General features: G+C 38.9%; 1 protein-coding gene across 3 annotated transcripts in view; it reads left to right on the forward strand.

Annotated features, from left to right (window-relative positions):
- Positions 1–15,646, forward strand: part of LOC121853105 (vacuolar protein sorting-associated protein 13C-like) — a gene marked incomplete at its 3' end in the record, with an annotated part of 65,016 nt that overhangs the window by 25,015 nt on the left and 24,355 nt on the right. For 2 of the 3 annotated variants that reach the window (XM_042347042.1, XM_042347044.1), the window contains 3 exon segments: positions 13,229–13,403; positions 13,868–13,993; positions 14,743–14,890. In XM_042347042.1, the coding sequence (XP_042202976.1) occupies positions 13,254–13,403; positions 13,868–13,993; positions 14,743–14,890 (424 nt within the window). 3 annotated transcript variants of the gene reach the window in all.

Genomic DNA, 15,646 nt, shown 5'->3' on the forward strand with positions numbered 1-15,646 from the left:
GTGGTAGGATGTGTGGGGATGGGAGGGTGGCAGGAAATGTGGGGATGGGGGTGTAGGATGTGTGGGGTTGGGGGTGGTAGGATTGTGGGATGGAAGGAGGTGGCAGGATGTGTGGGGGATGGGGGTGAGGATTTGTGGGGATAAGGAATGAGATGGGGATGGGGAGGGTGTGATGTGTAGGGGATGGAAGTGTAGATGTAGGATGGGGGTAGAATGTGTGGGGTGGGGGATGGAGAGGGTGGTAGGATGTGTTGGGGATGGGGTGGTAGTAGAAATGTGGGGGGGTGGATGGCAGAATGGTGAATGGGATGGGTGGTAAGAACGTATGGAAGGCACTATTTACTTTCAAATGTCATAATTGGTCTGTCTGTCACGTAGTACCTTTCATCAACACCTGTTGTGTGTGGTACATTCCAAGTACTGTACAGTGTCGAATAACCCTCTCTCTCTCTCTCTCTCTCTCTCTCTCTCTCTCTCTCTCTCTCTCTCTCTCTCTCTCCATAGCCTGAGCTTGTCATAGCTCTGTGCATCAAGCCTAATAACACGATGTCCAGACACAAAATTTTCGTTATCAGAGATCTCTGTGTTTCCACCTCTCTTGTCCATAGAAAGTAACCATCTTTAAATTTATTATAGTGATATAAAACTAAGGTATTTTATAGTTCTTATTAATTGATGAGTCATATTAAAAGTGTATAAGATCCCGATACTGTTATACGTTTCATACACAACGGTGAATATTTTAACAAACGTTTTAGTCATCGTTATATCCAGGTGCTTTATGGGTTGTTTACTGAGCACACCTGCGGAGATGATCTACAAGTGTTGCCAACGACCATCACAATGTCTCGGCTATTTGTTGAATATGTGTGTCTGGAGGACGAGGCACATGTTTGGGTTTCACCTGTACTGTTTACATTTAACGTTATAACATAAACACGTGTGATGGACACTATGCACACCGCTTGTATATAGAGAACCTTGTGTGGTGAAATTATCCGCTTATGACTCGTTCATTAAATAATAATTATGATAAATATACAACGTGATGGTTATATTTCACACTGGTAGTGAGATCATACGTAACGCATCGTGGGAAGTAAATATTTTCAAGGTCTCGTAGGTGTTCATCCCAGAAGATTCATTGGATGAAAGTAAAAGTTAGTAAAAATTTGTAGAAAGAGATAGTTAGCAATTTCTCTTACTCTCTCAGCAGCATCCCCTCGCACACGTACACCCAGAGCCGGACCAGGATCTACACTCCCCTAAGTCTAGGAAGGATGACTCACTCTGTTGATTTTATATCCTCCGCCACAGTGGCTTCAGTCCTCGGCCTTTTTGTCCAGGGGCTTTTGTCCTGGAGGCTTGTCCTGGGGCTTTTCCTGGAGGGCTTTTTGACCTGAGAGCTTTTTATGCCTAGGGGCTTTGTACTGGAGGCTTTGTCCTGGGGCTTTTTTCTGGAGGGCTTTTTTTGTCCTGGAGGGCTTGCTAAGGGGCTTTTTTTGTACTGGGGGCTTTTGTCCTGGGGATTTATGTTAACAGTGTTAATCGTTGTTTCTCACCCAGCAGAACATAATATATAGTGTCGGCCTCCACAGTATATCAAAATATTATAATGAAATGTTAAATGTCTTATTTCTTAAACAATAAATCAAATAAATTAACTACCCTTAACTCTCCAATCACGTATATAATAATAATTAACTCCGAGTTCCCTCAGCTTTTGATGGATGAAATAGCGCTACAAATCCCACGAGGACAGAACTAAGAGTAGAATTACTGATCACTATGTACAATATTCATAAAGTTCTGTCATAATCCTCCTTTCTTTAACAGTAAATAAACCAAAAGAAAGGCCGTGTTAAGTAGCAAGATGTCGGGAAGAAAACCAAAAGATAAGGTAGTATAAATTAATAAAAGCAGCATACACCTAACCAGGAGATATCGTAACCAGGAGATATCGTGACGGGAAGCTTTAAGGAAGGTGATATATGTGATAACTTAACTCCTACCTACTACTTTGCTGTCACTCCCGGAATCGCGTATGTGATCATCCAGCGATGATAGAATGATATGAGTTATTAGGGATGTCACCTTCATTGGTGAGTTTCAGGTGACTAAAGAGACCGATACGGGACCGGCAAGTTGTTCTAGATGCTGCACTTGTGGGGAAGCTTGCATCTTGTGTGGGAAGGGAGCAGGAGCGTCTTTTCCAGCGTTAGCTACCTCGGTATGCAGTCAGGGAGTAACTCGAAAGTAATGACGCAACCTATAGTATGGTGCTCCTCCAAAGCGTTACGGTGTGGAGTGATCGACTCCCAGGTAGAGGGGTCGATTTGGCACCCTCAGGTTTGACTTAAAACTATCCTAATATCTTTTCCAGTTGCCCACCAGCGTCTTTTTTTCTGGGATTAGCCCACCTGGATACAGGTTACTGGCCCACTTCGGGGGCCTAGGGGCGAAATGTAATAATAATAATAATAATAATTAAGAAATCAAATTTTCAATAAAATTAACAAATAATAATAATAAAATAATGATATAACAACAATAATAATAATAATAATAATAATATGTATGTATATTAATAATAATAATAATAAGGCATACAAAAATGAAAAAAAAAGATCCAAGAGTGATAAATAATATATGTGTTTGTTGTGTTGTCAATAGTAGAAACAATTGAGACCCTGCAGTTGTTTAAATGAGGCAGAAAAATGAATCAGCAACCTGGGACTTGTCACAATTTTGTGATGCCATATGGCAGCAGGGTCTACCGATAGACAATACATTATGCTTCAATATCTTCCCAGGCGCTAAATGCCTCCTGTTTGGTAGCTGCGTAACTATTCCTTAGGTGACTGTAAAGTCGCTGCTTTTATGATCTACTGTCGTCCATGCGGGTAACATAGCCAGTCCAGCGTAGTTGTTTGTGGATAATGGTAGCCTCGGTGCTTCTACAGTTAGCGTCAGCGAGAATACCAGCATTTATTCTCGTCTTCAACGAACTCGAGGATGAAACGCAGACCATGCTGGAATTAACTGCCTCGAGGTGCCTCCCATGCATCTAATGTCCCACCTCCACATGTAGCAGGGTGGAGGACCATCCTCGACATAAGTACGTAGCTTTGCAGATAATTTCAGCCCTCTTCAGCTGAAGACACGATTGGAAGCCAAAATGCTTAGAATACCACCTGATCCGATACCGAACCCTTCAATGATAAACCACTATGATGCATGTAAGGGGAGCCGAGATACCGAATGTGGGTAACATTGGAGAGGGTAGTGCCGTTAAGGTGGATGGATGGTGGCAGTGTGTCTGAACCAGGGGCAAGTTGAAAGAGAATCTGAGTCTTACGTACAGTCACCTGAAGGCCGAAGTGTGCATACGCATCTGCGCAGGTGTTCAGGATCTCCTGTCGGTTACATTCAGTGTGAGCAACAAGGGTGAGGTCGTCTGCATACTGGAAGCTGCCGACACCTTTGTTCTTGCCTGGAGTCGTTTTATGTTGATAAGACCCCCCTTCACCCGGTACTCGATGTCCACCCCGCCGTCTAAATTGGCACTGGCACGAGTAAAGAAGGCAGCCAAGTAAATGGAAAAGAGAGTTGGTGCCAGTACACACCCTTGTTTAACCCTTCGTTTGGATGGGGAAGAACCCAGAATGGGTACTATTGTGCAGGACACTGCTGTTAATGCCATCGTGGAGTTGCCTCACAATTGTGATAAATTTTGGGGGGTAGCCAAAACGGCTGAGGATCCACCAGAGGGCTTCCCTGTTGACGAGTCGTTAATGAAAGCTATGTACAGGTTACGACACTGTTCTCTGCACTTTTCCTGTATCTGGCGGGCAGCAAAGATCATGTCAGTGGGTGCCATGTAATGGTCTAAAGCTACATTAAGATTCTGGGAGGAAGTTTTCCGCCACAGGAAGAAATCTGTTTAGGAGGACTCGGGCAGTAATTTTGCCAGCTAGGAACAGCAGGGAGATCCCGCAGTAGTTGCCACAGCCTGACCGGTTCTTCCTTGTTCTTATAAATATTGCCGATGGAGGCATCTTTATGAGCTTGGAGGACTTCCTCCTTTTCTCATGTGTTCTCCAGGAGAGAGTGGAGACGGCTGGGAAGCAGAGATTCCCCTGCTTTATACACCTCGGCTGGGAGTCCATCAGGCCCTGAGGCGTTGTTATTTTTCATCTGTTTGATGGCAGTAGCTACCTCTTCCAGGGATGGAGGATAGTTGAGATGGGTCAGCTTTGGATGCTGAGGGACCTGCTGGGTAGTCATGACATCCACATCAGTGTTTCGGTTGAGTAGTGAATGGTAGTGCTCTTTCCAGTGCTGAAGGAGGCCTTCGTTGTCTTTAATTATGGAGTTACAGTCGGATGAGTGGAGGGGGGCTAGGCCACGAGTGATTGACCCATAAAATGTTTTGGTGGAAGTGAAAAATTCGCACATCTTGTGCTGTTCTGCAAATTTTTGTGCTTCACATGCTTTATTTTTAAGCCAGTCGTTCCTTAGATTGTGAAGTTCCCGCTCGGCTGCCACTTTCTTCTTGCGGAAGGTATCAGCTTGGTTTGAGACTGAGGGTTGTTCTGCCAGTCAGTTAAAGCAGCACGTTTATCATTGATGATTACATTGATTGCCGGGTCATTTTCATCAAACCACTGCCATCACACAACACACACATACACACACATGCGATTATTCTCTCCCCTTCCTACTCCATATATCAAGAAGAGCTCAACACACCACGACCTCATCTGCAAATTTGGTGAGAAGCTTCTGCACCATCCTCGACACCGGCTCCTACTACCACCCGAGATTCCTCGTCCGAGAATTGCTGTTCGACACCACAACCGCATCCAGCCCAAACGAGCACGAACTGATCTCTATAAGAACAGCCCAGTCCCAACCATTGTAAAAATTATCAATAACTTGTAATCAATTAGTGTATTCACTCCCAGTCAATCTTACTTTTTGCACTGTCACTATGTTGAAATGCCCTGTAGTTTGAGCTTCTCCCCACCTAGTTATTATATATCATATTTGTATCACTTATGTTACTAGTATAATATTTATAAATCAAGAGACCCATTCCCCAATTATGTAACTGTATATTTTCAGCCTTCCGCCTGCCATGCTCCTTCAATAAACCGTTAATTATTATTATTACACACACACATACTCTCTCTCTGTCTCTCTCTCTCTCTGTTGTAGTAGCCTTCTAACCATCCCCTAGCCCCTACCTCACCTACAGTATAGTCTAGTGCTTTAGTTGATGGTCAGATTTTTGCCTCGGTTGGTTGGCGGCGTTGTGACTGTTTTCTGCGGAGGTTGGTGTTTCTTAGGGCTGGTTATTGAGTACGCTGTTATATCTAATAAATGCTTAACCAGTAACTGAAATGTATCATTTTTTAATAAATATTTTATTCTTAACGTTCCCACAACGATCAGTTAAGTCAGAGACTGTTTCTAACCTCACAATCAGTTCACCTGAGGTTGACTTTGACCATCACTCAGCTACTCAAGGATCCCTCCCTCACCTCGCTACTGAGGTGCAGTAAGCAGGTACAGTACCTTTGACAGTTCATCTGTGTGTGAAAATTATGATACCATTAGAAAGGCAATTAGCGACAACATGCACGCAACACAACCAAGTTGTGGTGAAAATACCAGAAAAGATCCAGTGGTCATTGTCTGGGTAGTATGACGACAAACTTTGTTTCGTTACTGTATGGTGTTTGAAGCATTTAATAAGATATGATTTTTTATATACCTATAATACCATAATACTGTGTATTTTATCGTTAACCTGTGGATGTCGTGTACAGTACTGTATTGTCATTAAAACCGCCTTAAACTGCTTTTGGTTTTGTTAATTGTTAATGGTATTGTATTTAAATAAAATGTAATTTTTTCCTAATTAAAGATGTAATTTTTTCTGTTAAATTTCTGTTGTCTTTTTTCTTGTGACTTTATTTCCATTCACCCAAATCCCCCCGCCCCCCCCTATAAAACCGGATCCTCTACTGATCACTATTTATGTCTGTTTATATTCGTATAAATACTCAACAATGCGAGACCAATTATAATCTATCTTGTTTCACTGTACCTGTAGAGCGCAGGTAGCTTTTGAGATTCCTCAGTCGACTGAAGGAACGCTCACATTCACAGGAAGTGACTGGTGAGATTGCACTGACTTAGAGCTTTGTCTGAGTGTAGCTGTCGGGGAGTTAGGAAAGTTAGACTCCCAAGCATTCCATTTCTACTGCCAACTTTCCAGTTCTGTTTCAAGACACTCTAGTGATGGAAGATTACTGACCATTGATTCTTTGTGCTTCTGAGCCATTTTCCTCCATCCTGAGTCATTCATCAGTGAAAAAGGTGGAATAAGAGAGATGGAGCCCCAGATGAGCACGTTAAGCTGGCGAGAAAAAGAGAGCAAATGGTCAACGAAAGGAATCTTGATGGTCTGATGGAAATATTCTTTTGGGGAAACTATTGACATGTTATATCTATTAATTTGCCTTGTGTTTGTATAAGAGAGTGGTGGGTTAGATGTACCGACGAATTCGGCTGAGGCAACAGCTTCCGTGTATCAAGTGTCACCAACTTGACCAAAGTAAGTTGACATCACAGCAAATAAACAAAGATGGAGGTATTTATCATTACCGACTAATACATTTATCTTGCGCACATACAAATATAAATATCAACTAGAAAAATACTTGAACTATCAGGTACCACAACAAATGCACGAGGAAACATACCTACCTATACAAACATACACATACAACTATCATAAAGAAATGATAATAATTTGTTTGGTGACAATATAATCAGTTTCCGCCCATTCCGGCCAGGCGTAGCCCATCTCCCCCTCCACTACCACACACACCTACTGTTCCGTGTAGGGGAATATCTGGCTTAACAATAGACAGTAAATATTGCACTGTTTATCCTCAATGATACCCCAGCTCACCCCCCCCCTTGGGACCTGGCCTGACACCCCTATTTTGAAGTAGTTTAAGGATATACTCAGCCTCACTTATAGTTAAATTGTTTTCAGTAGCAAAAGTTAAGTATTTTGCTTTTAACTATATGTGTGTGAGCCTTGATAGTGTGGCCAGGGTCAACCTGCGTCAGGCCACAAGCTCTGACAATATAATGTTGGTGACGTCATGGGTCAGGTCATATATAATAGCCCAGAGAAACCAGATATCAGATGAACAACGTTGATATAGAGAAATCTCACTGTGAGAAAGATTTAGGGGTAATGATCAGCAGGAATCTTAAACCAAGACAACAATGTGTATTTGCTCGAAACAACACTAACGAAGTATTTGGGTTCATACAAAGGAGTGTTAGTTTCAAGAATAGCGAGGTTATCCTAAAACTCTATCTTGAGCTTGTGAGACCTCCCTTGGATTACGCTGTTCAGTTTTGTCACGCCACTACAGAATGTATATCGAATCCCTAGAAAGCATACAGAGGAGGATGGCAAGATTAATCCCGGGCATTAGGAACCTTGAGTGTAGAGATAGATTAAAGCATCTGAATTTGCCCTCCCTCGAGAGACGTAGAGCGAGGGCCGATATGATCGAAGTGTATAAATGGAAATCGGTTAAATAAAGGTGATATAGCAAAGGTAGTAGGTAGTAGGCAGCTACCAATCAGGGAGGTACTACCGCCTGGGAAGATATTGGAAGCATAATGTATTCTCTAACGGTAGACTCTGCTGCCATATGGCATCATGAAAATTGTGACCAAGTACCAGGTTGCTTCTCTGACTTTCTGCCTCATTTACACACAATTGCAGGGTCTCAATTGTTTCTCTTACTTGGACAACACAACATACATAATATGTATCGTTTCTCACTCTTGATTTATTTTTTCGTTTTTGTATTTATTTATGGTTATTATTTTTTTGTATTATTTTATTTGTGTTTGTATTAATTTGCTATTAATTGTTGTAATAATAATAATAATAATAATAATAATAATAATAATAATAATAATAATAATAATATATATTATTATTATTATTATTATTATTATTATTATTATTATTATTATTATTATTATTACTATTATTATTATTATTACTATTATTATTATTATATTTTCGCCCCCCATGCCCTGATATGGGTCAGTGACCTGTGCCTGGGTGGGCTAATCTCCCAAAAAAAAAAAACTCCCAAAGAGAGAACTCGAAACAATGGTTTTAAAGAAGACAAATTTAGATTTAGGCGCGAAATATGTCAGCGCTGGTTTAAAAATAGATTCGTGGATGAGTGGAACAAGTTACCGAACATTACCGTTAACTCGAACACACTGGATAGTTTCAAATATACTGTAGGTTGGTCGGATATATGAGCAATAGGGGTTAGGTTAGGTAATATAAATATTTACGATGTTTTTCCTTGTGATGACCTTCAGAGGCGTAAAACTTCTCTGTACATTTTTCGTAAGGGACCGTTCTTACTGATCACTTATTGAAATAAGACTATCCAGTTCCAAAATTTCTGAATCATAATATTCAATAGGAAATTACAGTTGATAATTAGTTATGGCTTTTACTGCATTTGTAAATAACACAAAATATTCTTTGTGAGTAAAAATAACAGAACTATCTTATGAAGAGTGATTTACTTTTCCCGAAGAAAAAAGATACTTCATCATCTGACTTATATAACTGATGACGCTGGAAAAGTTCCGGCGGCCACCGGGCCACGTGTGTCTGCACTGTTGAAAAACTGGTGTCAGTGTTGACACACGAGTTTGGCGGCCTGTAGACATAATTAAGAAAAGATAAAAAAATTCTATACTAACATTTGAAATTCGCGTTCATAAGGTGGTGCTTCTGTATTCCTTAAACAGTACACCATTAAAATTAATGTGGCAAGTGCCGTAAGGTTCGGTAATCAGTAAACAGTAAAATACAAAGAAGAAATCTTTCAAAAGCACCTGTCAGCGTTTCGGGCAGGTCACTGAATATTGTTTTCAGATTCTTTCCAGGGTTGCCAACTCGGATTTTCAAATGTCGCTAGGCTGGTACCTAAAAGTAGCTAAATGTCGCTAAATCTTCCATGGAAAGTCGCTAGCTATTATTCCCCCCCTTCAGTAATTTGATGCAAATTATATTTTCATAATGCCGACTATAATGGACGGAGTATAAATAAAATGCATTATGTAAAAATAAAAATATTTTTTTTAAAGTTTAATGTGCACACTTACCTATTATTCAATAGTAATTGCATCCCAGTCCTCTTCGTAGTCGTCGGCAGTGTGAACAACTGTAGAGCTGGAAGCATGTGAAGTGCTTGGTTCAGGTTCTCTTGTAACTGTATGCCTCCACAGTCCCTATCTTTCTTAAAATATCACTAGGAAGTTCATAACTTGCACAACAGGTGTTCTGTCTTTTTAACCCATACTTTATTGTAAGAATTGCCTTTAATGTCGATAGTTTCATTTTGTTGCGCAATTTTGATTTCACAAAGTTCATATTACTAAATGTGCGCTCTACATCTGCGTTTGAATGCGGAAGAGATAAGGCAGCGAGTGCAATTTCAGCCAGATCATGGTAAGGGTTTTCACCTGTCGCATCTCTGTAATTTGCCACTTCTGACCACAATTTTAGGGTGTTAGATGTTTCTGTCCAGATTGTGTGATGCAGTTTTTTCCACTGGAAATCAATCTTGGTAAGGGTGCTGGAATCTTCTGTAAATAAGTGTGCCAAACCAAGTATATCTGATTTAATAGGCTTCAAGCATTCATCGGCACTCAGAAAAGAAATAGACTGCAGCACACGAATGTTGTCAGGTAAGCGTTGACGAAGTTGTTTTATGAGTTCAACCCGTTCAAATGCATTGTCCCTGTAACCCCGTTGCTATATATTATGGCTCGAAATTAGGAAAACCGAGTTTTCATGGACAGTCCAAAAGTATCCAGAAAGTCGCTAGATTTCTGTGGATATCTCTAGATTTGCGACAAGTCGCAAATCGCTCTAAAATGTCGCTAGAAAAAAACAAAAAGCTCTAGATCTAGCTACAAAGTCGCTAAGTTGGCAACTCTGATTCTTTCAATCTCCCGGTAAGATTCAGGGGCAGATCCAGGAAAATTAAAAGAGGGGGTCCAAGAAGTTGTGGGTGGGGGAACATGGTGGGCGCAGCCAGCCCACCCAACCGGGGGGGTTGGGGGGCTGGCGCTGTATGCCCCCAGATTTTTTTTTTTAAATGTGACCAATATTTTGGGCATTTTGAGGCCATTTTAAGGCCATGCGCACTTGATATTAGGGGATATTCTGAAGTCGATAGTAAATAATTGTTACTATACAAAAATGTCTGAGTACAATACAATGCTACATTAAAGAAAAATTATTGGTATTTTCTGGTGAAAAGGGGGTCTGGACCCCAGGATCCCCCCTACCCCGTGATCCGCCCTTGATAAGATGACTGAATAGTGGCGAAGAGGATAAAAGTAAAAGGCAACTAATGTATTACATGCACATTAATTCCTTTAAATCACATTTGATTACTATTATGCAGACTCTTAAGTATGGTAAAACAAAAAATATGTCCGCAAAATTAATAATTAAAAAAAAAACTAAAGTGAACCTCGGCGCTGGCGACTTTGATCAAAACATTGGTGACGTCATCTGTAAACAATAACAACCCTGGACGCTTATACTGCTTCACCACACGTGTAGTCCTTAGTTCAGTCTGCGTAATTTAATATGACGCTTAGTTTAAATGCCTGATAAGAGTAAAGATAAGAACAACCACTTGACGACAAGATAAAGTATCTAATCTAAGAGGTGGTGAATAATGGTAGCAACATCTTCACACTGTCCAGGTAGTTGGCCAGGTTTACCTTATCAGTCACAACTGGGACCTCTGCTGTGTCGACATGTCAATCTTGTCTACAGCATCGAATACATAGTAAGATGTTTCAATATCTAATTTTAAGAGGGCAGTGTTGGTGTGGTTATCTTATTTCCTGTTGAAAACGGATGTTGTCGTGATAACAAAGTCAGCAAAGTGACTATTGCCATATTACTTGGCTTAGTCTTGGTGGTGGCTCTACACTTTCTTGGCTGTCCAGGACACTGCTATAGTTTCATAGATTTTACCGGTACCTTCGGATTTTTTCTTCACAGCTTCTCAAAATGTAACTAAAGCTGCCCCTCGAGAGCTGCACATTATTACACCATACCCTGCACAAGAGGGTAATACTAGGGCAGACGACTAACACCAGAAGGCGTTGTTCAGTTTTTAATATTTTTTCCACAGATGTAACAATTATTTATTGTAATTGTAGTATAAGCATATTTAAAAACAAATTCTAGTTCTCTGCTGATCATAAATCATCTGTAGTGGGCAGGGTATGAAGTATGAGGAATATTGCATGGTAAAATACAGTGAAAAACTGATCATATGACACTAAAATGATGTCTCGATGTGCTTTGTACGCGAAGAAATTAATTGTTTACCATAAATATTAAGCCAAAAAAGTTGCCGTTTTTGGTGCGGTTGTTGTCTGCTCTTTACACTTGCACCAAGCGGGTCACTCGGTTCAAGTTTACTCTCACGTGTATAAAAAAACGTAAAATTACACCATACCACTTCAAGAAAGTTGCTTTTACTGTTACCAGATATCAAATTAAATACTTTATATTTAATGTGGCAGGGGTTTGCCTCCAGCTAGGAAGTTAGGTTACGTTAGGTTTGTTTCTTTGGTTGGTTAGGTCAGGTTCTATTAGGTTCTGCGCATTGCCGTATCATTTTTATTACTTACTATCATCCAAAGAAGATCTGTGGGAAAAATTAAGGAAATCAATCAATGCATTCTGATGCTCTAGGATCATCGATAATAGTGTAGAACAGTTGTGCCACTACACCAGTGTAGTTTAAATTTTATTTATCGGACGGGTGTTACTTGAATGTACTTTATGTAGTGGACCCAGTAGTGGAGTCGGTGCATACCCAATACATGTACAGCACTTTACTTGCCAAAAGTGTGCAACAGAGATGTGACTGCCGCCCAAGTAGCCTTGGAATCGAACCACCGACCCCTGTATCCATCTGTCTAAAATAAATTTTATATCATTATAATAAACAGTGTATGAATTGGTAACATTTCATTTGGTTTTCATTTGTTACGACTTATGTTTAACATACCAGTAATCAGTACACGACATACAGTAATGTGTTAACTCCTTGGATATGACTCTCTCTGCTGAATAAAATTTTCTGGCCAAATAAAATATTAAATGTGGCATCCAGTAGTGAAGGGTCAGGGCAAAGTTCTCTGTTGTTTTTGTTTGTTCTGGGGTATAGTTTATTGTCCCCTTTACAGTAGTTTAATTATAAAAGTTTCCTAAAAGATTTGTGTCATATGACCGGGAGAGTAACTTCTCAAAACTATGAATGTTTATTGAAGTTTTTAATACAAATAACTTGTATTTTTTCTCTTAAAGATACCGGTAGTACTGGTAACCTATCTGCTAGGTTACTAGAAACAAAGCTGTCAAATTCTATGACCTTGAACATTATGAGTTTAATGATTTTTAGTATGGATGGAGGAGATAATGAGATCATGTTTTAGCTTATCATCCTCTTAGTCATAACTATTTATAGATTCATTCTTGAATGTTCAACCATATTATATATGAAGTTGACTTAGTGGTTCATGATGTGTTCGGTCTAGATGTTTGTGTCATTATCTTTCCATAAAGTGGTAACACATACTGGGCAGAACCATCCAATCATTGTGCAACTGTGATATGATTTGTATTTTCAGTAGTACTGTACAGTATTATGGAAGAAAAACATACATTAAAGGTACCCTGTACATTCAAATCACTCTAATTTAAATGAATAAATAGGCAAGACATGACTAATTTATTTTATAAATAAATAAGTATCATTTAATGATAATCATTAATATTCTGTACACGTAGTGTGAATTAATCATTTAATACCATGAAACTTTAATGTTCCAGCATTTATTTACTACATTATAAATATTTTTATTAATTTATATACTCATTTTATTCACTCAACAATGTCAACTTCTGTATCCAATTAATGATTCTTTCAAATCTGTACAGTACATATTAGATTTTTTCAGGTTTATTTTACTTTGTGTTTATTACTGTACAGTACATTGTAAATACTGTATTTTTTCTGTTCAGTATTGTAAAGAAAGGGCCTTTTCTTTTCAGATGATGTGGTGAATACATCAACAGTATGGAATGGTTAGCAAAGAAGGTTGTAGCTGCTTTAGTCAATCGATTCTTTGGGCAGTACTTAGAAGATGTGAACACACAGGAGGTTAATGATGCCTTGTTGTCAGGTCAGGTCAACCTCACCAACCTCAAGATCAGACGGGATGCCCTGGTGAGTTCTTGGCTGCCTCTTGAAGGAGATAATTAACTATTTGACTGTTTAATGATATCTCAATAGAATTAAGAACTTGTTATAATCCTGCTCCAAGAATTACTAGTCTAATTGGCATAGAAAGTGTTGGTATAGTCCTTGTTATACAGTATTTTTATTTTGTCATTTTTAATGGTTAAGGCAGAGGGATCTGCTGAAGATTTGCCACAACTTATTTCACCTCATAATTACTAGTCACCCCAGCATTGCCTAGGGGCTTAGGTTAGGTTGCATTAGAGTGGTTAATCTTAAGTTGAAATAAGTTGAGAGGGTTAATCTTCAGGTGATCCTATCCAAGTCAAGTGTTTGTTGATGTTGTATATAGTATAGATATTCATAAACATTTTTCAGTAATAAAATGTGTTAGGTCAACCACAGTTTGGAGGGCTCATATTACAAAACAAATTCTCTCATCTGTCTTGCAGTCTTTTCTTGACATCTTCTATGGAAGTCCACTCCCCATAGAGGTGAAGAAGGGTGTAATTGGCAGGATATCTCTTACAATTCCCTTCAGTAGTTTCTTCACCCAGCCAGTGGTCATTAATATTGAGGTGAGTTAACAGTTGGTAGTGTGTTGGCTTATTAACCCCTTGTGTATGGGGTCCCCTCTGAGCTGAATAAAATCATCTGACTTTAGCCAAATAAAATGTTGAGTGGTGTCCATGTAGTGAAGGAGTTAATGGTGCTCCTGCTGGTATATGTATATCTTATTACTTGAAGATTGTTACTCTAATTATTATTCGTCAGCCACATATGACTTTGTATTGTATTTGTTCTACATTTTCCAGCAGTTTGCATAGCATTTTTGGTTAAAACTTTAATAAGATGGGTAATGCAATATAATATTTAGTCTCTAACATGGAAATTTAAGATTGATGTATTTTATTATGCACAGTTTTAAATCTTCAAAACTTGTAAGGGGAATGAACTTATAGTGTACAATATCAATATTGTAATAATAATAATTAATAATAATAATAATACTGTAATAACAACAATAATTAACTGTGGCTGTGCTCGTTCTGGTGTTTTTTGTTAGTTTTTTTCATAAAATAAATACTGTACAGTATACTGTATTAAAAACTTTGTGTGGAAACATAACATTTTCTTTTATTGAACTAAGAATTGTATCAGTTATCAGGTGACTGTGCATGATTTACTTATACTGTACCTGTACTGTATTTAGGATTTTGGTGTAAATGGCTGTAAAACATTTGAGATAATAATAACCAAAGTAATATAGATTGTTATTGTGGAATAATGCCATCACAAATTACCAGATTCTCTGTGTTATTCCCAGGATGTGTTTGTACTTGTAACTCCTGTGGTTGAATATGACGAGGAACGGGAGAGAGACCTGGAGCGGGCGAGGAAGAGACAGACCCTGGCATACTTATTTCCTGACCCAACACCTATTGATGAACTGCAAGATGCCACTACTCTCTGGGGTCTGCTTAATTTTATTGTTTTATGGAACAGTAGTGTCCAGTATATAAATCCATGAAACTGTAATCCTTTTTAGATATACCAGGAGCTGTTTTAAATATGTGGGAATTCTGTGATGCATATCTCTTAATCTTACAGTTTGGTCTCTTTATATACCTTTTGAAATATTATATAGCAGTACCATGTACCAGATACACATACAGTATTACCATAAGATGGGCTTTGGACAGTGTTTGAGGCTTTTCTAAGCTGCAGTTTAAGTCTGAAGGCAAAAATGCCTTTATTATGTATGCTATTGGTGTGTTAACTAATGGGCTATCCATACATGTCAACAGAAATTCAACAAACATCACATTTTCTGTAAAGATAAAATTTAAAGGTGTCTGAAGTTAACCTAGAGATGGGGTGACTTCGGACTAAAGTGTTAATTCAATGGCTGTACTGTACCTGTTAGAGTCTGTATGGACAGTCTGGGGATGGCTTCAGACATCAGTGAACTCAGAAGAAAAAAAATTGGGCAAAAATCTGCAGCAACAAAATTACTTATCCTGTAGCTGCTGTACAGATAAAAAATAGGAAGAAGATTCAAGACAAGGGAAAACTTTTCAAGAAAATTGTATTACAAGATATATCAAGCACCCCGGATTGTTAATAAATTATCAAGATAGACAAATTTATAATATTTTCACTAGTTATATTACTCTATGTACTCTGTTATGCTCCTGCCAGAGAAAGTTTTGCAACATTTAAAATATTTG

Source organism: Homarus americanus, unplaced genomic scaffold, assembly GCF_018991925.1.
Source record: "Homarus americanus isolate GMGI-L3 unplaced genomic scaffold, GMGI_Hamer_2.0 scaffold31983, whole genome shotgun sequence".
NCBI lineage: Eukaryota > Metazoa > Arthropoda > Malacostraca > Decapoda > Nephropidae > Homarus > Homarus americanus.